Below are 23,045 nucleotides of genomic sequence, written 5' to 3' on the forward strand. Positions count from 1 at the left end.
AGGGGTAGAAAATTTAGAAGTCAAAATCTTATAGAAGTGAATGTTGAAAACTAAAAAAATTTTTTAAAAAGAGGCACAGAAATTTGAGACCAAATTGCCAACATTTGTTGGATTATGGAGAAGAAAGCAAAGGAGTTACAGAAAAAAAATATACTTCTGTTTCATTGATTATACTAAAAACTTTGACTGTGTGGATCACAAGATGTGACAACTTTTCAAAGAGATGAGAGTACCAGATCATCTTACTTGTCTCTTGAAGAACTTGTTCTCTGGTCAAGAAGCCATAGTTCGAACCGAACATAGAACAACTGATTAGCTTAAGACTATGAAAGGAGTACCACAAGGCTGTATACTGTCACCTTATTTATATAACATATGCAGACTGCTCCCTGAAAAATGCCAGGATGGATGAACCAAAAGTTGGAATTAAGGTTTCCAGGAGAAATATCAACAATCTCAGATATGTAGATGATATTAAAAAGAAAGCATAAAAGAATTAAGAAGCTTCTTGATGAGGGTGAAAGAGAAGACTGTAAAAGCTGACTTGAAGCTTAACATTAGGACAAACCTAAAGTCATGGCACCTGGTCCCATTACTTCCTGACAAATAGAGGGAGAAGAAATAAAAGTAGTGTCAGATTTTATATACTTGGGCTCAAAGATCACTGCAATTGCAGTTATGAAATTAAAAGATGCTTGCTCCCTGGAAGGAAAGCTACAGCACATTTGGACAGCATACTAAAAAGCAGACATCACCTTGCTGGCAAAAGTCCATATAGTGAAAGCCATCATTTTTCCAGTAGTAATGTATGGCTATGAGAGCTGGAATATAATCAACCCTTTTGAACGGTACTGGAGAAGACTGAGAATCCCCTGGACAGCAAGGAGATCAAATCAATCAATGCTTATAAGCAATTAATTCAGGGTATTCATTGGAAGGTCAAGTACTGAAGCTGGAAGTTATTTACATTGGGCTCATAGCAAAAAGACAGGACTCACTGGAAAAGACCTTGATGTTGGGAAAGATTGAAGGCAAAAAGAAAAAGGGATGGCAGAAGATGAGATAGATATTGTCATGCAAGAGACAAGCATGAGCTTGGAAAGACTCCAGGAGAGAATGGAAGACAAAAAGGCCTGGCGTTTTATGGTCCATGGGATTACAAAGAGTCCAACACAAGTGAATGACTGAGGTCTCCTCCAGCTCTAAATCTATGATCCTATAATCTTGTTTTGGAGACAGGTCCATCATTCAAGTAGGCCTTAAGATAAATCCACAAGCCCACCATCCACAATAGTATCATCTTATATGAAACTATCTGGTCAGCTAGTCAACAAGTATGTATTAAACACCTGCTATGTACTAGGCACTGTGCAAAGTGCTAGAGATACAAAGAAAGGCAAATGACAGATGCAAAGAGCTAGGATACAAATGCAATAAAAAAGACCATCCCTGCCCTTAAGGCACTTTTTAACCATATAGGGGAAAATAATACACAAAGAAGAGTTAGAAAGGGGACAAGGTAAAGATGGCCTGATTTGGAATGGGAAGTGGCTGCTTTGGTCACTGGCATATAGTAATAATTTAAATTTTGCTGACTTGCTGACTCTGTCACTGTCATTCAGCGCCCTCCTTCCTTCCTGTGAAGGGTTTGGTTTGATCAGGTAATCAGGGTTAAATCACTAGACACAGTTAGTGCCATATTTGAATTCAGGCCCACCTGACTCCAGGGCTGGTGTTTTATCCACTGCATCATTTAGTTTCCCCCTTTAAGATTTATTCTATTTGTGATCCAGACTTCTATTAGTTATCTACCAGCTTCTCTCAAAGAATTCCAGTACCTGTCTCAAGAGTCTTCTCCTCCACCCTAAACTCTGCTCTCAATACACATGCTGGCTTCACAAATACCCTGGCTTCCTAGTTTTTCTTTCAACTTCCATCACTTACATTTCATTTCACCTCATCTACTCAAAGTTGTGGTGAATCTGTTGATTTCATCACCCACAATAACTAGACTGACTCTATAACCAGAAACTGCTTCTACTACTCACAATTTTAAAATTCCTCTTTCCCTGCATAATCTTAGCCTTCCATCTCTCCTTCTGACTCATTCGTCTTTGATTTGGGGTATCCTCCGTCCCTCCCTCATTACCTAGACTTTCATCTCAGCCACAGTCTCACTTTCCTCTCATCAGTACTGACCAACACAACTTCACACTGTTCTCCTACCCCTCAGATCCCTTGTCTGCTCCTGGGCCCAGACAAACCCCAAGTCCAGGTGACCCCCATGATCTGTCCTCTGTGTTCTTATTCTAATGCTTCTGAATGATTTCCAATTGTTGCTGGAGAAAGTCACCTAACCATGTCAAATGGGTCTAGAGCCATTAGATGTGGTTAGGTGACTGGTTATTTAATCTCAACAGGACACTCCCTGCTCTGTGCAGGAATTCCTATGTTCTTCCCTGATTGACTTACACTTCTCACTACAGTTACTCCAAAACTTCTCTTCTTTTATCCCTTCTACCCAATCACCCAACAAAGCTTACTCTTTTCCTGATACCCGACATTGGGATGACCTACTGATTTTCTTTGACCTGACCTATGAAGAGATATGGCCATTCTCTTTGTAAAATTCAGCCTCTCTGCTTGTGCTGGAATCTATGTCCTTTGGTAGTTTGCTTCCTTGATCATTTCCTCACTATTCCCCTAAATTTTCTCCTGAACCCTTTCTTTTTACTTCTCTATGTACACTCCCTTACTTATCAGTCCCATGGTTCTAAGTACCTATCATATATGTGCTGATTAATACTCACATCTATGGATTCAGCCCTTCTCATTCTCTTGAACTCCAGCTGGGCATTATTAACTGCCTGATGACATCTCCACCAAGAGAACCACCTTCAGAATTCTAAGAAGACCGAGTTCCAATATGGTCTCAGAAATGTCTTAGCTGGGTGACCCTGAGAAAGTCATTTAACCTACTTCTCTCAATTTCCTCAGTTGTAAAATGGGGATAATTATAGCACTTACCTCCCAAGGCTGTTATGAAGATCTAATGATGTAACAATTGTAAAGCACTTACCAAAGTGCTTTACACAGTAAGTGCCGTCCATATAAATGTTAACTGGCTAAGCAGCAGCAGAGTATAGAGTGCTGGACCTACAGTCAGGAAGACTCATCTTCCTGAGTTCAAATCTGGCCTCAGACGCTTACTAGCTGTGTGACCTGGGGGCAAGTCACTTAACCCTGATTGCTTCAGTTTAATCATCTGTAAAATGAGCTGGAGAAGGAAATGACAAACCATTCCAGTATTTTTGTCAAGAAAACCCCAAACGGGGTCTCAAAGAGTCAGATAGGACTGAACAACAATAAAATTTATTATTATCACAGCTTGTGAAAAACAGGGATCATCAAGGTTTCACTCTAAACTTCTCTACTGCTAGCATGGATAGTTTTAATTATCCGGTCAAAAACTTCAGTCACCCCTAAGTCTTTGCTCATCATCATACCCTCCACATCCAATCACTTGCCACGTTGTTCAATTCTACCTTGGAAATCTCTCTCTTCTGTTCCTCCCTTGCCCCTCACACAGCTTCTGCCCCTAGTTCAGACACTCAATGCTTCTTGCCTGGATAATAATCTCCTAATTGTACTACCTGCTTCCGATCTCTTTCCATTCCAATCCATTCTCCCAATAGCTGTCAAAACAATCTTCCTAAAGTATAGCCCTTATTGAGTCACTCCCCTGCTCAAAACACTGTAATGGCTCCCTATTGCCTCTAGGACAAATATAAGTCTCATATTTAAGACCCTCAATACTATAACTCACCCATTCTGGCTTCTGACAAGCAGTATGGTAGAAACAAAACAAAGCACTTAGTGTCAAAGGACTCGGGCACAATTCCCAACTCTGTTTCTTATTATCTCCAAACTACTGTCTATACAACAATGGATGAGTTACTTACCCTCTCTAGGCCTCAGTTTCCTCATCTGTAAAATGAGGGGAGTGGATTAGAGGGCTGTTAAGGTCCTTTCTATTTCAAAATCTATGAGTCATTACCTGCTCCCCTCCTCCCCCCGCCTCCATCATACACTCTACCTAAACTGGCTTATTAATGATTTCCCAGACTTGGAGATTCATTTTCTGTTTTCTCCACCTAGTATGTACTAAAATGCATTCATTCTCTCCTCTTCTTGGTCTCCTGGAATCATTACGTTCTTTCAAGTTCCAGGCTCAAAGGTCACCTTCCAGGTGAAGTCCTTCTGCATTCTCCAGTGGTTAGGGTTATCTTCTTCCTCCAGTGGTTTGGAATTTCATTACCTCTGCCTGTGCTTAGTGGCCTAGCACCACAGAAGCTCCAAGAGGGCAGGAGGCTTTTCATTTCATTTGTTTGTTTTAAATCCCCAGGCCTTGGCCAAAGCAGGTACTAAATAAATGTTTGTGGTTGAATAAGAACTTCAATCAGAAAAGATAAACGTGTACAAAGGTTATAATCAAAGCATTAAAACAAATAATAGGATTTCGACCTGGGAGGGAACTTAAAGACCAGCTGGCCCAATCCCCTAATTTTAAAGTGAGGAAATTGTAGCTCTGGGAAAAGTGACTTTCTCAAGGTCACCTAAGTCAAAAACAGGTCCTCAGACTCCAAAGCCAGCATTCCTTCCTCTAGCCAATTGGTCCCCTCTTATGAATCAGGTGAACAGGGATTTGATGATGAAATTCTGGAATGGTGTGAATTGGAAGCCTGATAGCTTTGATAAGAGCTAAAAATCATAATAGATAGAATTTACATAGCACTTATGTTAGGCACTGTCTTAAGCACTTTACAAATATTATTTCATTAGGTCCTCACAGCAACCCTGGGGAGGTGGGTGTTGTTATTGTCACCAATTTACAGCTGAAGAAACTGAGGCAAATGGAGGTTACTTGCCTAATATCACTTGTCTGAGGCTGGATTTGAACTCAAAATATCTTGACTCTTTTCACTGCACCCCCTAGCTGCCTTTTAAGAAAATTAAGAAGAAAGCACTACTTTATTCAATGGCTAGTAACTATAAGGAATCTGTAGTCTCAAGACCTGTTACAAAGTGATATTAGGGGATCAGTGAGTTTCATTAGGTTATAAAGAATTAGTTGTGAATGAAGGATTCAGTGGTGGAGGGAATTTCACTAATCTTGTGAGGGTGAATTCTTCTCTATTATGCCTTTCCGTGTACCCCTTTCTACCTTTATCTGATATAGAATTCTGACTAGGCAGCCACAGTTCTGATCCAATACGACATCTTTAATGTTCTTATTTCTTATAAATTCCGGTAAGTTGAGGCTGGATTTCATAGACTCCTGTGTCCAACAGTGTCTAAGATTAAGCCTCCACCCACCCCACATGAACACTTACAATACAGTCAGAGGTTCTTTTAGTAAAGATATGAAACACTGTGCAACGTACAAATTCACAAACAAGTTCTTCCACATTTAAGATTTTGTATGTGGGAGGTTAAAGCCCACACATCATTACTGGTTGATCCAAAAGAAAAGTAGAGCTTTGGGCATGCTCCCAAGCCCTTTCTGTAACTTGAGTCCAGTGAACAACTGGAGGAAAACAGGCCATATTCAAAACTCTGGAAATACCCTGTCAAAGCCATAGCAAGCCTGGGTCAGATGTTTGCAGCTGGAGCATTTGTGGGATTCACTCCTCTCACTCTGGGTTGGCTTTGCCTACACAGAACTCACAGCCTGGGTTATAGAAAAGGTACATTCCTTACCTAAAAGTGCTGTTAGAGATACTCAAGGAATGATATCATTATTCACTGATGCCATGACACGCTTTCCCCCACTGCACATGCTCATTTCCCTATACTGTTGGAGAGCTTGGCAGCCAACACTGAAATGATGGGATGTGGTTCTATCAGCAGGAGTTAAATGTGAAAAGGGCTGTCTGGAGATTAGGGGAAAAAACGCCAATAATGAGCAAAGAGTCTTAGAAAAAGCTGATAACAAGAGGACAGAGTCAGTGCTAGAGGGCAGCCCAGCCAACTTCTATAAATCATTATTAATTGGAAGGAAGATAGCATGACGGAACTGGAAGAGTTATCTCAGGTTATGTCACAGTTTTCTCTGGCTCCTGGCTGCAACAAGGGTCACTCTCTACACTTTTTTTTTTTTTTGAGAGAAGTGGTTTGTTTTCACAATCCGAAGTCATTGTGGGTAGCTGTGAAATGCAAAAAAGATGAAATCTATTTGGAAAAATAAAATATTAGAGCTGGAAGTACTGGAATGCTCCCACTCCTTGTTGCTCCCTCCTGGAATCCCCAGCTTCCTTTCCACCATGTCTCAGCCCCAGTTCCATCTCAAGGAAAGATTTTTCCTTAGTGTTCCCAGTCCTATCTTTGAAATCAACCATCAAGCATTTATTAAGCACCTACTCTGTGCCAGGCAATGTGTTAAGCACTGGGGACACAAGGTATTTGAGTAAAAGCACACCAAGTACAAAGTACCAAGTGCAAGAATGTACCAATCCCTGCTCACAAGGGGCTAAAGAGCTAATAACTTTGTGCTTCCTCTGCATATGTTTTCTGTAAAACACTTTTAAAGATAACTGCCTATCTGTATTTGTAAGTTCAGGTGGTTTCCCCTATTGGCACATAAGGTGCTGGAGGGCAGACGCCATTTTCACTAAGAGCTCTGTGTCCCCCAAGTCTAAGTCAAAGCCTGTATAGAAAGGCCAATCAATCAATGAGCACTTATTGTCTACTACAGTCCAGGTGCTGGGCCACTACCTAGGACACATATACAATGATCCTTACTTCGAAGGTACTTACACTCCTTGCTGAGATGTATACATGGAATAAATAGAAAGAGAATAAACGCAAAGCAGTTAAGTACAAGGCAGTTTGAGAGAGGGCACACTAGCAGCTAAAACTTTATATAGAGGTTGTGCCTAAGCTGCTTCTTGAAGGAAGAGATTCTAAGAGGTGGAGGGGAGGAAGGAGTGCATTCTGGGAAAGCGGGACAAGCTGAGAAAGGCACTGGGGTACTGTGTGTGACGAACAGAAAGAAGGCTCCTTTAGCAGGATGACAGAGAAGGATTGGTTGGTGCAATGAGGTTGGTGCAAAGTTGCATAGGGCTTCAAAAGCTAAACAGATATTTTTATTGTAGAGACAATAGGAAACCACTTGAGCTTATTGAGTAGTGGAATGATAATGCTAACAACCACATGGAATTTGTAGCTTCAAGAAGTGTTTGGGCAGCAAAGGGAAGAAAGAACTGGAAAGAGAATTGAGGCAGGGAGGCCAACTTGGAGGCTGTTGCAAATATCTATTGGAGGAGTGATGAAATCTTGAACTGTGTGACCAGAGAGAGAGTGGACATATAAATGGCAAAAGTGGACAAAGGACTGGATATGTGGTAGAAGGGAGACTGAGGAGTAAAGAGATGATACTGACAATCTGTAATTTCAACCATGTAGGGAACATTTGACAAAACTCCACTGAAGCAGACTGGCATCTGTGCTGCAAAATAGTCTTAGCATGTTGCCTGGGATACAGAGAATTGTCCCTCATCACATAACTTGTGTGTCTGTATGGCAGAAAGGGGACCTGAACCCAGATCTTCCTGATTCCAAGGTCAGCTTTCTAGGCACTGCCATGCCACTCCATCTAGCATGGAAGATGCTTAATGAATATTTGTGGATTTGAACTTAATTGAAGGATCATTAGAGGTCCCCTAGTCCAAATCCTTGATACTAAGAATAAGGAAACAGACCAAAAAAGGGGAAAAACCTTAACTAAGATCCCACGCTTGAGTTCCCTACAATAACAAAGTATAAATCCGTTGTGTATTGGTGACACATCTATCATTCAAGGAACTTGTTTCTTTTATATCCCACATAATTCCTAGACTAGAGCAGGATGTACAGCAGATGCTCAATTAGTGTTTGCTGATCAGACTGTTGGCTGTCAAACTGAGATTAGGTAGGACCCCAGTCTCGTCTCATTCACATACTCTTTCTTCCCACTGGACTACTCTGGCTCTCTCTATCTGTTTCTGACAAACAATTACAAGTATCCAAGAGTATAATGAGTTATCTCTGGGAGGTAGTGGGCTCCCAGCTCACTTGGAGTTGTTTTTTTTTTAAGCAAAGGCTGGATTACCCGCTTATCAGGTATGCAAGAGCAGGGATACTTTTTCAGGGACAAGTTGAACGAGTAAGCCTTTAGGATTCCTTGCAACTCTGATATTCTGTGGTACCAGGAAGAAGCTGTTAAATGTTGAAACTTAACCCCAGACCCCTAGTCATCCTCCCATTTATCAAACTGTCGCTTCTCAAAAAAGGTCAAATGTGCTTATCACAAACACACCTTACAAAGAGTAAGAGAAGAAGCCTTAGCGCTATGACCACCATCCATAAAAGACAAATTCATCTCAGCTGGGACTAGCAAATTTCTGAAAATCAAACACTGGGGTAAGCAGCTGAAGATGATGGTGCTTTTGGCTAAAGAGCTACAGTGGGCAGGGATCCTCATTAGGGCAGGGAAATGGCCTAGGGAGCAACACAGAGTCAGGATTCAAGCCATGGAAAATTCCCAGCTTTCACTTAGCACATTTTTCACTGCACAAGGAGGAGGGGGGAAAAGAGCTGTGGGTCAGGAGGGTGAGAGGGCAGAGGTGGAGGATGGGCACTTCAGCCTTCATGAAATAAAATAATTTAATTGCAACTCAGTGAGACTGAATAGAATTTAACTGTGTGTGTGTGTGAGTGTGAAAGAGAGGGAGGAAGGGAGGGAGGGAGGGAGGGAGAGAGAGAGAGAGAGAGAATGAGTATATAAGTGTATAGCATTAAAAAAAATAACTGGCATGACAACACCTAGAAAAAGGAACAATTTATTTCTTTCCTTTTCCTTACTTTAGCTGATACAACAGAATTCTTGAACCCCCCTCCTCCCCAAATCTTTTCAGTTTACCCACTTGTTCCCCGATGCAGTTAAGAACTATGCAGAGAAACTCAGGGTTGGTTTGTGTGTTTCTGTTTTAAATATGACACCAAAGCATGTCACATATGCTGGACCTAATGATGCAAGGGGAAATTAAGTTCCCTAAACTTACAACTTTGCAAGGCTCAGAAATATATAGGGACTCTGCCCTCCCAAACCATTCTTACCAGAAAGCTTTGGGACACATATTTTTTCTAAGGTTTTTCCAGCTTTTCCCTTGATAAATACAAAGCCTCTCCTCTGGCTGACTCAGTCCATTGTTTCCCCAAGGATTTATAACTCAGATAAGGGAAATTGTACACAGTAGGGTTGAGGATGGGGGTGGGATTTGCTACATGTGAAAAAAATGCAATGTTTTCTTTTGCATTATTCTTCATATCTGAATTTCCAGAAGAGTTTGGAGACAACCTTCTCAGGAAATATGTATGGAAGCAAATATGCAGCCACAAGTACTCTAAGTTTCTGAAATGCAGTTTTTTCAACTATTTCAAAGACTTCCTAAACCTTATGGAGGTAAGACATCCATGAGAGTCCAACTCCCCTAAGAGACATCTGCCTTGTGGCTGGCAATGAGGTGAAAGGAAATCTGAGGCAACATGGCACAGAACAGAGGGCACTGGACTTAAGTCAGGAAGACTTTAATTCAAATCCTGCCTCAGACACTTACTGGTGGTGTGAACCTGACAACTTACTGAACCTCTCTGCCTGCATTTCATCAACTACAGAAATGAGAGTTGGATTCGATGACCCCTAAGGTCCCTGCCAACTCTAAATGCCTGAGTGACCAAATGGATAAGACAAGTCCCAGTGAGCTTTTGGATACTGCCTCTACTGCACCCCTCTAGTGAAACTTCACGTCTTGCCCTCTAAACACCCCCAAACTCCACTTTTTTTCACTATGAAAGCTGATCTAGCCCTCCTCGAGAGGTTAGTTACATCTTGCCTTTCCAAAGAAGTGGAAGCAAAGGGGGTTTCCCATTAATTGGGGAGTGGTAGAAAAAAATCTGGTATATTGAATGTAATGGATATGATACTGTAAGAAATGACTCAAAGAATGGTTTCAGGGAAACCTGGAAAGACTTGTGCGAACTCATCTAGAGTATCAGGAAAACTAGTTATAGTAACAACATTCTACAGACAAGCAACACTTAAAGACTTAAGAACTCTGACCAATGAAATCTCCAAACCTGATTCTGGAGAACCAGTAACAAAATACGTTACCCTGCCAGAGCCAGTGCAGGGACTCAGTGTGTACACTAAGACATTTTTTGAATATGGCCAGTGTGGGAAATTGTATTGCTTGATTATTTTTTATTACAAGGGATTTTCTTTCCTTTTAAATGACGGTGAAGAGTGAGGTAGCAGAGGGAGAAAATAGATTTTTTAATTGAAAATCCTCGATTTTATTTCAGGTGCTTAAAAAGTACTCAAACTAACCTTCACTTGGTTTGGATCACAGTTTGGTCAAGTATTTATTAAGAAATCTGTATCAAAAAAAAGAAAAGAAAAAAGAAAGAAATCTGTATCCAGCTTATCTGGAGACTCACAAAAGAAGTCACAGCCCCTGCCCTTAAGGAATTTATAAGCTGGTAGCAGAGACATGCATGACAGTAAGAAAATAATTCATTCTTGCCATCTCAGTGATTCAGGATAAGCTCTAACCTTGGAGGGAGTCCATTGTTAGAAACCCTCTTTTTCTCCTCAGGGTTAGTAACTTGGGAGGACATTTCACTTATGATCCCACAGACAGTAACTTTCTGTCTTGAATAAATCTCCCAGGCAACATTATGCAAACATCTTAGCTGCAGTTACAGATTTGAAACGCCCGCACACTATTGTGTGATTTTTCTGAAAATGTTTGCAGGGAGGGAATGGGAATGTTTCTGTAAAACCTTTTCAATACTCCAGAGTACAGCTGGCTAAACCTCTGGCATAGGACCCTAACGCCTTAAAACCAGGACAGTGGTCTCATTTAAGGGAGTACAGATGTGTGTTCCTCTCTCCAAATTTTTCTCTGTTCCTCATTTGAGCTACATTAAGTGTCTACGACCTGGTTCTCAGCAGACCCTTTGAGTAATATCCCCATGGAGGTTCCCCACCCTTATTCCCAGTCAGGGCAGACAACTCCAGTCCACAACTTTAGAGACACCATTCTACTGGGTCTCAGGAGCCCTGGGCCTCTCTCCAGCTTTCTTCCTTGTCCTTAGCCAGCCATAAGCAGAAGTTGCCAGAGTCCAGAACTTATCCTTTCTTTATGGATCTGGAGGAAAAAAATAATGGAGCTGACAACCATCCCAGCTTCCCTATCCTTAGGGAAATCGCAGGGCTGGAAACAGACTGGAGATCAGATGCTATATCCTGAAGCAACACTTTCCTAGACAGATGTTTAGAGAGCTATGTCTACTTTAAAAGGAAAAAAAAAAGTCCTGTAGGGCCAAGAAGGGAGTGGCATTTGTAGGCAAGAGTATGCCAAATAGTTGTTGCAAGATTAAGGTCTGTCATCAAAACACCATCAAGGGCCTGAGCAAGGATTCAGATTCGGTCTGTGGGCCACGTCAACTTATGCAGGCAAGCAATTAGCATTTTTAAAGGACCTGCTGTGTTAGGCACAGGGAATACCAAAATAAAAAACAAACCAAAACAGGCCCTACCTTCATGGAGTTTACTACTTTCAAAGTGCTAGTCTATTTTGGGGTTGCTATATCCCCCACAACAGGAATGAAGGTGAACCTCAGTTTCCTTCTGTTAAACATTTTCAATCTATTTGGGGAGAAAACAGAATCCCAGTATCAGAGGTGGAAGGAATCTTGGAGGTCATCTGGTCCAACTCCCTATTATAAAAATGAGAAAACAAGTCCAGGGAGAAAAGTCACACAGGCAGTAAAAACAAGAATCTCAAACTGAGATCTAGAATAATCGTGCCACAACTGGCTATGGTTGTTTTTTCAGAGTAACCCATTTAAAAGGACTAAACACAAAACTTCATGTCACTGATCAAATATTTACCAGTTGCCTACTCTGTGCAAAGTACTAGAACAGATCTGTTTTATTCCTTATGCTCAAGCTACATGACCTAATTTTAACAATATAAAATAAAACAACACTAGGGAATAAGGAAAGGGAACAAGCATTTATGAAACACCTACTGTGTGCCAGAAAGAGGGTGCTGAACTTTATAACTATCACCTTATTTAATTCTCACAACCCTGTGAGAGAGGTGCTATTATTATCCTCATTTTACTTTTGAAGAAATTGAAGCAGGCAGAGGTTAAGTGACTTGTCCAGGTTCACACAGCCAGCAAACACTTTAGGCTTGAATCAAACATATGCTTTCCTAAATCCAGGCCCCCTAGTCTATCCATTACACTACCTAGCTGCTTAGTAGAGATATCACGGGGGCAGCTAGGTGGTACAGTGGATAGAGCACCAGTGCAGGAGTCAGGAGGACCTGAGTTCAAATCTCTCCTCAGACACTTGCCACCTCATTAGCTGTGTGACCTTGGGCAAGTCACTTAACCCCAACTGCCTCATCCTGGCTCATCTCCAGTCATCCTGATGAACATCTGGTCACTGGATTCAGATGGCTCTGGAGGAGAAGTGAGGCTGGTGACCTGCACAGCCCTCCCTCACTCAAAACAAAGTCAAGTGCAAGTCATGTCATCATTTCTCTGATGGCACGGTCTTCTTTGCCAATGAAGGACGAACACACACACAGAGATATCACAAGGCAGTGGCTAGTTCCCATATAAACTGTAGTTAATAAAATGGCTTTTAAATATCTATCCTTATAGCTCTGTGAGTTTCTTTAAGAATTAGCTCATTTGTATAATGAATTCTTCTTCTATTAAGGAACTAGCAAAACTACCTTTGCCCAACAACAAAAAGCTTTTAAAAAGGTCTTTTTGAGGGGGGAAATAACCAGCACCCCAACATTATAAATTTAGATATTGATATTTAGTCTCAAACTTCTGTTCTATCCAGAACTGTCGACACTCAATTAAAAACACACACAGTAACTTCAACACTGTCCGAGGCTTAGGAATATTGAAAACTTTAAGAAAAGAGAAGTGTGGGAAGGACAGCAGACCACCCAGGCTGAATCAGCCACAGACACAGGAGCTATCCGAGGTTTCAGCCCTCCCTTGAAGAATCACCACCCACCCTGCTAGGAAACCAAGATGGGGGTGGAAGGACAGGGAGAATGAGGAGGACTGCCAATGAGGACAGAGAGCCCCCAAGTTGTCCATATCCTCTCAAAACCTCCACCTGCTGGCCCTTCATGTGGCAATAAAAATGAAAAATATGTAAATTATATAATTATATAAAACACATACAAAAAATGTAGGGAGTGATTCATTCATTTGGCAAATGCACGCAAAGAAGATGCAATGACTTGATTAGACATAGGTCACTTAATCTGGGTATTCAAGTATTACCAAAAAACATCACACATATCATGGTCACAAAAGTGAAGAAAAATTGCTTCCTCATTAGCCTTTGAGTTCGCTCTGTACTATCTAGCTCTCAAGTCAACAAAATGTTTCTGAATCAACACCTTTCTTGATGGCAAGGAACCTGCTATTGTAACTAATCCCTGGTGTCCAAAGTTTCCAGTAAAGCATTAAGTAGATCTAATAATCTTTCCAGATTACTACGAAAGAAAGCCATCCAGAGAAGAAGGCATATGCCCTAACTTACTAAAGGAAAGAGCACTAGATTTAGAGGCAAGATGATAGGGATTCAGGGCACCGTTCTGCCACTTAACTAGTGATTTTACCTTTGGCAAATAATTTTCTCCTCTTGGATCTCCCATTTCTCATCTATAAAATGAAAGGGTTGCACTGAATGGTCTCTAATGTCCTTTAGAGATCTGATAGTCTACAATTTTATAATTCTATAGAATGCTTTTGGATTTAGTAAGAAAAGTTCACATTGTAATTTGCAAATAATTAGATTCCTGCCACCTCAGGCAAAATGCCAACTGAAACCACCTGAACTTCTTGTGTAAAGTTTATTAATGTCTTCAGTGGGAGGAAAAGGAGTCAGTGATAAGCACTGATATCTTATACAAAACAGAGCAAAACAACTTACAAAGATTGCCCATATGTAATATCCCCAAAGCTACTAAGGGTCTGAACAAGGAATTCTAAGAAAGGACTATTCCTTCCCTATGCAAGTATTATAGTGCAATGGATAGAGCACCAGTGCAGAAGTCAGGAGGACCTGAGTTCAAATCTCACCTCAGACACTTGACACTCACTAGCTGTATGACTTTGGGTAAGTCACTTAACCCCAATTGCCTCATCCTGGGTCATCTCCAGTCATCCTGAGGAATATCTGGTCACTGGATTCAGATGGCTCTGGAGGAGAAGTGAGGCTGGTGACCTGCACAGCCCTCCCTCACTCAAAACAAAGTCAAGTGCAAGTCATATCATCATTTCTGTGATGGCATGGTCTTCTTCGGCAATGAAGGACGAATACATATTTCCTGCAGAGAAGTTGTATGCTGGATTTCAGCAGCACTGGAGAAATAACCCTGGCTTGCCTTGACCTCACAGCCTTCTTATTAATGACATCTTTCACAGAAAACGAGGGCCCTTGTATCGTAGCTAGTGCAGAAACAGATTTGAGTAAAAATCTAATAGCACTGCCTATGAAACCAATGCAAGAGAAAGGGCAATAATACTATAGGTAAAAATGATAAGGACGAGGCAGAGCCAAGATGATGGAGTAAAAGCAGGGAGTTGCCTGAGCTCTCCCCCAAATACCTATAAAAATGACTCTAAACAAATTCTGGAGCTGCAGAACCCACAGAATGATGGAGTGAAACAAATCTCCAGCCCAAGAGAACCTGGAAGGTCTATGAAAAGTGTCTATTACACCAGGCTGGGAGCAGAATGGAGTCCATTGTGGGCCATCCTGGCACACATGGGACCTAAGCAGGCCTGGAGGTTGGGGGGAACTTAATCACTGGCAGCTGTGGCAAATTCCAGACTTCTCAGTCTCAAAACACAGAGGACAACTTAGGTCAGTAGAAAAAAACCACCTGTGTCAGAGAGTAATGTTTCAGGTTGCATACCCAGGGCTGTGGAGGGGGTGAAGGAGCCCATAGCAGCTGAGCAGCAGCGGCTGTTTCTGGAGCTCTAGGCCCACAGATTGTGGGGGGATCAAGTGGCTGACAACTGGAAGCAGAGAACTACCTTGTCAAAGAACTCCAAAGCCAAGTAATTGACTGGGGAAATGAGCAAAAACCAGAAAAAGAAATCAGACTATAGAATCTTACTTTGGCGACAAGGAATATCAAAACATACAACCAGAAGAAGACAACAAAGTCAAAGCTCCTCCATCCAAAGCCTCTAAGAAAAAATATGAATTGGTCTCAGGCCATGGAAGAGCTCAAAAAGGATTTTGAAAATCAAGAGAAGTAGAGGAAAAATTGGGAAGAGAAATGAGAAAGATGCAAGAAAATCATGAAAAATGAGTCAACTGCTTGTTAAAGTGGACTGAAAAAAATGCTGAAGAAAATAGCACCTTAAAAGGCAAAAGAGATCCAAAAAGCCAGTGAAGAGAAGAATGCCTTCAAAAGCAGAATTGGCCAAATAAAAAGGAGGTCCAAAAGCTCACTGAAGAAAATAATTCCTTAAAAATTAGAATGTAGCAAATTGAAGCTAATGACTTTATGAAAAATCAAGAAATTATAAAACAAAACCAAAAAAATGAAAAAATAGAAGACAATGTGAAATATCTCATTGAAAAAACAACTGACCTGGAAAATAGATCCAGGAGAGACAATCTAAAAATTATGGGACTACCTGAAAGCCATGATCAAAAAAAGAGCCTAACATCATCTTTCAAGAAATTATCAAGGAAAACTGCCCTGATATTCTAGAACCAGAGGGCAAAATGGATATTGAAAGGATCCATCAATCACCTCCTGAAAGAGATACCAAAAGGCAAACTTCTAGTAATATTGTAGTAAAATTCCAGAGTTCCCAGGTCAAGGAGAAAATATTGCAAACAGTCAGAAAGAAACAATTCAAGCATTGTGCAAACACAATCAGGATAACACAGGATCTAGCAGCTTCTTCATTAAGGAATCAGAGAGCTTAGAATATGATATTCCAGAGGTTAAAGAAGCTAGGATTAAACCAAGAATCACCTACCCAGCAAAACTGAGTATAATCCTTCAGCAGGGAAAATGGTCATTCAATGAAATATAGGACTTTCAAGCATAATTGATGAAAAGATCAGAGCAGAATAGAAAATTTGACTTTCAAATACAAGAATCAAAAGAAACATGAAAAGGTAAACAGGAAAGGGAAATCATAAGGGACTTACTAAAGTTGAACTGTTTACATTCCTACATAGAAAGATAATATTTGTAACTCTTGAGAGTTTTCTCAGTATTAGGGTAGGTGGAGAGAACATAGATAGATAAATAGATAGATAGACAGACAGACAGACAGATAGATAGAATGATAGACAGACAGGGCACAAGACGAGGTGAATATAAAGGGATGGTATCTAAAAAAAATTAAAATAAGGGGTGAGAGAGGAATATATTGGGAGAAGGAGAAAGGGAGGAATAGAATAGGATAAATTATCTCTTACATAAAAGAAGCAAGAAAAAGCTTTTTCAATGGAGGGGAAGAGGAGGGAGGTAAGAGGGGAAAAGTGAACCTTACTCTCATCTGATTTCGCTTAAGGAGGGAATAACATGAACACTCAATTGGGTATGAAAATCTATCCTACCCTATAGGAAAAAAGGGGAGATTGTTGGAAGGGAGGGCAAATGGGAGGAAGGGTTAATTAGAAGTAAACATTTTTGAGGAGGGACAGCGTAAAAAGAGAGAACAGAATAAATGTGGGGCAGCACAGAATGGAGGGAAATAGAGTTAGTCTTTCATAACATGACTGTTATAGAACTGTTTTGCATGACTACACATGTATAACCTATATCTAATTGCTTGTCTTCTCAATGGGGGTGAGTCGAGAGGGAGGAAGGGAAAGAAGCTGGAACTCAAAGTTTTAAAAACAAATGTTAAAAATTACTTTTGCATGCAACTGGGAAATAAGACATATGGGCAATGGGGTACAGAAATCTATCTTGCCCAACAGGAAAAGAGAGAGGAAGGGGAGAAGGGCAGGGAGTAGTTGTGAGATAGAAGGGAGGGCAGATTGGGGGAAGGGGTAATTAGAAGCAGCACTGTCTTGGGATGGAGGAAGAGGAGAGATAGGGAGAAAGTTTGGAACTCAAAATCTTGGGGAAATGAATGTTGAAAACTAAAAATAAACTGATGAATGATTTTTAAAAATGACCAGGTATTAGTTTCCATGACCTACAAATTAGGTGAAATAATCTTTGCAAGAAAATGCTGAATAACATTTAACTCAAGTGAGCATTTAAGTCCTTAAAAGGAGGCAGTATGCAGCATTGTTTTTCTCTGTTTTCAGGAGATATCTTCCCAAAGAATTTTATTATATTTCATTTTTGAAAAAAACTCCCCAGCACTGGTAAGCTCTATTTTAACAGTGGGAAAAGTTGGGAATAGTAATTCAATTATGTCCGTATCTTTGAAAATTAGCCATATTTTTATATGAGACCTCATCACTCTGGACCCACTAATAAACATTTGAACTACTTCCAGGAAAGGATGGGATTTGCAATAAAATAAGTGTATTTTCCAGGACAAAGTAAGAAGCATTCTATGTGCAAACAGTAAAATTGATTTGCCATTATCTGTTCCCAGAAATTTAGGAATCATAGCATGGGTTATGGTCCATTGATTTAGAAGACATCTAGATCCCATGTGGAAAAGTATCTAGCTCTCAAAGAGCAAGTTTATAGTAGTAGAAACATGTGTTAACACTTTATCTGTCATACAACTTCATGAGGATGCCCAACAAAAATTTTTGAAATTTTTTTACTTGTAAAATAAATGGTTTTAAGTGGTATTCCAAAGAGAGCTTCCCACCTTAAATGGGTCACTTACAAGAATAATAATGCTTAGATGACATTTAAATCAATGTTTCCATTTATACTGTAAGGATTCCATTGTTAATAGTAACTTTATTTCATGCAACACTAAGGTTTGTAATTATGATCACTGGGCTTGTTTCATCAAAGCATTTTCAGTGACTTGCCCATAATAGGTACTTAATAAATGTTGATTATTATCTCTACAAAAAACCCTGTGAAGGAGTAAACAATACATGCTTTATTATCCTTATTTTACAGGAGACAATGTTGGGGACCCAGAGAGATTAACTCACTTGTCCTTTGCCACCAGCTAGTAAATGGCAAAGGCCAGATTCAAATCCAGACTAAGAATCAACTGTGTGTTGCTACAACTAAAACTTCTAAAGAAAATTGACTTTTCCCACCCTACCAAGTATTGGCAAAATCTGAAGAGTGGGATTAAAACATTAAAAATGTTTTCTTAAACAAATACCATATTCCTCTACTATAACTCCTTAGAGAGTAGGAATCAGATGGGGCTAGAAGACTCCGGGTAGGAAGAAAAGATGATTTCATTGGTTGAGACTTTATGGAGCTTTGCTTGTTTTATGTGGCAAATACTTTTTGCTATCCCTTTGTAAGAAGATGAAGAAGAAAAAACGAATCTTGATACTGGCCAGGAATCTTGATTTACACAATCTGGAAGGAGGCTGGAGCCAGATTCCTAACCCCCTTCCCACTGTCTGCCTTCTCAATAGCCATTTCCTTCTGGGTAAAGATAGTATCCTGAAGCAAAAGCAATTGCATTCAGTTTGGGGTTTCAAGGGGATGAGCTCTCCATAAAGAAGTCACCATTTACCTATCTATTGAAAGGATTGTGAAATGCTAAGAACATAAATGATCATTTCCCATAGCTCTGCCCAATCCTGATAGCAACTCCACACATTTTCCTTTACTTACAAAAAACAGTAACAATAACTAGCATTACGTAGGGCTTTGTGGTTTTCAAAGTGCTTCACAAATATAATCTCTTTCTTCACAACAATTGAGAGAGACAGACTCATAGAGGGGTGCTATTATTATCCTCGTTTCACAGATGAAGAAACAAGAGGCACAGAGAGATTAAGTGACTTGACTAGAATCATACAGCTAGTCAGTGACTGAGGTAGGAATAGTCCTACACTCTGTCCATTGGGTCATCAAACACTTGGTCTATTGTTCTTATTATTAAACAAATGTATTCTTTGCAACATTTCTAAGATTCTCCCTCTCTCAGACCTCTGTTTTGGCTTTATCTTTAACTGAATGTCCTAGAGGGCAGGTGCTGTATATAAGCTTGAATTGTACAGTCCCTGGTGTGATCCTACACAGAGATGGATAACTGATAAAGACTTATAATAATGAGGAGTGAATTAAGAGGAAATTGACATTAGAATTGTTATACAGCCCACCTTTTCAAAACAAAATTGTCATTTAAAATATAGGCAATTGTTTGGAATCCTTTTAAATTGTCTTAAAATAGACACACCAAAACAAATCAACAACCTTATTATACACATCTAATCCCCAGCCAGTCATTTGTCAACTTATGCTCTAAAAGTGAATGGGGGTGTGATGGGGGCAGAGCCAAGATGGCAGAGTAGAAGCAGGAATGTGCTTGAGCTCTACCCCAAAAGCCTCAAAAAACCTGTAAAAAAAAAAAATGACTAAACGAAAGTTAATTCAGCCTTCATGAGTCCACAAGAGAAAAACATCCAATGAAAACCAGGGTTTATTTATTAGAGTAATAGTAAATTGTCTGGTTTGAACTGTTAGTACAGAGAAGGACATTCACAGATAATAGTGTGGCTCAGAGGCCAGTCCTCCTTTACTGAGCTAACTCAACATGTATTTTATCTCTAAGAATTGTTTGTCTCCCTTAATCATAATGTGAACTTTTTCACTGCAGGGTCTACCTTGTCTTTTCTATTCGTTTCTTCAGCTCTTGGCACAGTGTTTGACACATAATAAGTGTCTAATATGCTTTTTCTTTCTTTCATACCAAGTCTACTCCCAAGGAAAACACTGAAGTGAGGAGCCCTAGTTAGTCTCAGTGCTGCCATTAAATAGCCACATGACCTTGGAAAAGTCATTTCATCACCTCTCTGATTTGTCCATTTATAAAAACAGTGACTCAGATTACATTATCTCTAAGGTTACTTCCTGATCTGAAATTGTATGTTTCTATAACGGTTAGAAAGTACTTTGTAAATGTGTGAAATGCTACATTGCTCTGTAAATATCCCTTTGGAAGACTAGTATTTGAGAAATGGAATAAGTTCACATTGTGATTATTCCAGACCTTTTTCTAATACTCATGAATTCCCTCCTTTTTTCTGTTTTCTCTCTGTGTTAAGCTATCCTCTCTTCAATACTGTTCTTTGCCTTACTCACTGAATCAATGGCATCTTTTCTGTGACACTAACGCAGTCCAGAATGATGAACTGATTTCATTTTCGGGGACTACTCCAGACTCTCTCAGAAGGACCATTGTTTCCTTGTAATTTGTCCAAAGCCTCCATTTAATACTTGCCTGCAAGTGTGGATGGATGACATTCATCATTTGGAAAATTTGCCAATAAAAAGGATACAGCTGTTGAGTTAGAATGGCATGTGGTTGAAAATTGCTTATGGACAGATTTCTTTGCTAAATGGTAGGTAATATATTCCACTGATTTTTCCTCCAACTTGTAATGCTGGGAAACCATGGGTATATCTTCTTTCAAATGACCAGCCTCTTACCCCAAGGCTTAGATATCATGTAACATCATAGCATGACGCAAGCACTGCATGTCTCTGTCATGACTAAGCCGCTGCAGCCACATAAGATCTGTAGCACTAATGTTACTATTTACATTGGGAAAGGAAACTGGAAAGAGCTTTCATAATTCAAATCAATCAAATAAGCATTTATTATTTACTATATGCCAAGCACAGTACTAGACACTCTGGGAACACAAAGATAGAAATTAAATAATCCCTATGCTCAAGGATCTCACAATCTAAATATAATTACTACCATAAACAGAACTAGCCCAAGGATAAATAATTAAGACATACCCCTTTCTCTAACACCTCATCCTTGCCACCCTCCACGGCAGTAAAGTTTATTGCCTCAACATAAGATTCATGATTGTCGGGGTTTTTTGGGTTCAGATGGCAGACTTACAAAATCCTACAGTTTTGTTATTCAGTCATGTCTGACTATTTGTGACCCCATTTAGAGTTTTCTTGGAAAAGATACTGGAGTGGTTTGCCATTTCCTTCTCCAGCTCTTTTTGCAGGTGAGAAAACTGAGGCAAACAGGAGTAAGTGACTTGCCCAGGATCCACAGCTAATGTCTGAAGCCAGATTTGAACTCACAAAGATGAGTCTTCTTGACTTCAGGCCCAGTTCTTTATTCACTGTGGCACCTAACTTCCCCATTCTAAAATTAAAGGGCATCTTAAATCTAATCTGATCTAAACAAAAGCAGCACTAGACCTAGTGTCAAAGAAATTGGCTTCAAATCCCACCTATGCTTAGTAACTATGTGACCTTGGATAAGCGTTCTTTGGGTCTCTGTAAAATGAAGGAAGTTTCCCTTCTATCTGTGAACCTATCAACCCTTATCTCAAGCTCAAATCCCCTCCATGGTACAACTGACTAATGGTTACCCAAAAGATCTATTGGTAGGAAATCACTACATAGCATAGTAATCCATTCCATTTTTGGATAGCTACAAGTATTAGGAGGTTCTTCCTTTCACTGGATAGAAATTCTGCCCATTGGTCACTGTTCTGTCTTTCAGGACCTAGTAGAATAGTGACCAATTAAAAATTATTGAGTGCTACTTATTGATTAACTTTCAGTTTCTTCAGAAATATCAGTCAAGTACCCAACAGCCCACTCTATGTGAATGCAAGAGAATTCTGGAAAATATGAGAATAGCAGAAGACATAGTCTCTGCTCTAGAATGGCTCACACTGTAATTGATGTGCTATGGAGATCTAGGAAGCCATCAATATTCATGAAATAACTGGAGAATAAGTAGTGATCTGGTCATTATAAGCAATAAATACAAGAGAAGGCAAAGAAGGAAGAAATCTAAGTTCAGAACCACTAGAAAATTCCACAAAGAAGATAGGACTTCAAGAAAGAGTCAGAAGATGAATCATCAGTGAAATAAAGGGAGGCTGTGCCAAGCAAGAACCAAGGTAGGGAGCTTGGCATGCTGGCAATGTGCTGTAGTACCTCCACAACAGGCTTAACTGAAGCACAGAGCTTGTGTTGGGGAAAAACCATAGCTAAGAGTTCTAGCCCTCTTCTGTTAGGCAGACATGTATGGAAATGAAATTTAACCAGAAGTTTCCTCCACATGAGCTGAGATCTTCTCCTTCCCCAATACTACCACCCAGCCTTCCACCCTCAAGCATAAAATCAGTCTGGGAATTATGCCTGCTCATTTCCACAGTTTCACATTACTTCAAAGGGGATAACTTCTCAATGCAACTGGATTCACCAAACATTTGGAATCCTATTGCAGGAGCTTAGAATCTTATCACAGAGGTTTGGAATCTTACATAGATGCACCTTTTCCTACAGTGGTTACATATGAACACCTTTTCCTAAATGAAGTTAGCATTTCATTGCTATTTTACTCCAGATATTTACTTTGTGGTTTCAATGGGTATATCACTACCTCCAGTAAAATAGGAGATATTTACTTACAGACTTAAATGTGGCCAAGGACTGCATCCAATGCCACTGGAGAACACTGACAATGTTTTGTGCATGATTTATACCACACAGCTCTTTGTTGGTGATAAGTTATTTAATAAACACTGACTGAAGCTGTGGGTATAAAGAGCATAGCCTGGGGAAAAAACTCTAGGGCTGGAAAGAGAAGATTTAGGTTCTGGTATTAATTCCAAACTAATATGCAGTGTGACCCTGGATTAGTTACTTGACACACCTGTGCCTCATTTTCCCCATCTGTAAAATGAGAATAACATATCCCTCCCAACTTACCTCATAGGGATAGTATAAGGACTCAAAAGAAAACTTTAAAAAAGAAAA

General features: G+C 40.0%; 1 protein-coding gene across 6 annotated transcripts in view; it reads right to left on the reverse strand.

Moving 5' to 3' along the window:
- The window catches only part of AFAP1L2 (actin filament associated protein 1 like 2), a 149,773-nt gene that overhangs the window by 104,682 nt on the left and 22,046 nt on the right, over window positions 1-23,045 (reverse strand). The window contains exon 1 of one of the 6 annotated variants that reach the window (XM_072623185.1): window positions 3,963-4,002. The exons of 4 other annotated variants lie outside the window; for them this stretch is intronic. In XM_072623185.1, coding sequence (XP_072479286.1) covers window positions 3,963-3,987 — 25 coding nt within the window. In that variant the 5' untranslated portion in view covers window positions 3,988-4,002. Of the gene's footprint in view, window positions 1-2,810; window positions 2,854-3,962; window positions 4,003-23,045 lie in introns of those variants that run through there. One more of the 6 variants, XM_072623208.1, reaches the window with a different exon arrangement.

This window comes from Notamacropus eugenii, chromosome 1 (assembly GCF_028372415.1).
Source record: "Notamacropus eugenii isolate mMacEug1 chromosome 1, mMacEug1.pri_v2, whole genome shotgun sequence".
Classification (NCBI taxonomy): domain Eukaryota; kingdom Metazoa; phylum Chordata; class Mammalia; order Diprotodontia; family Macropodidae; genus Notamacropus; species Notamacropus eugenii.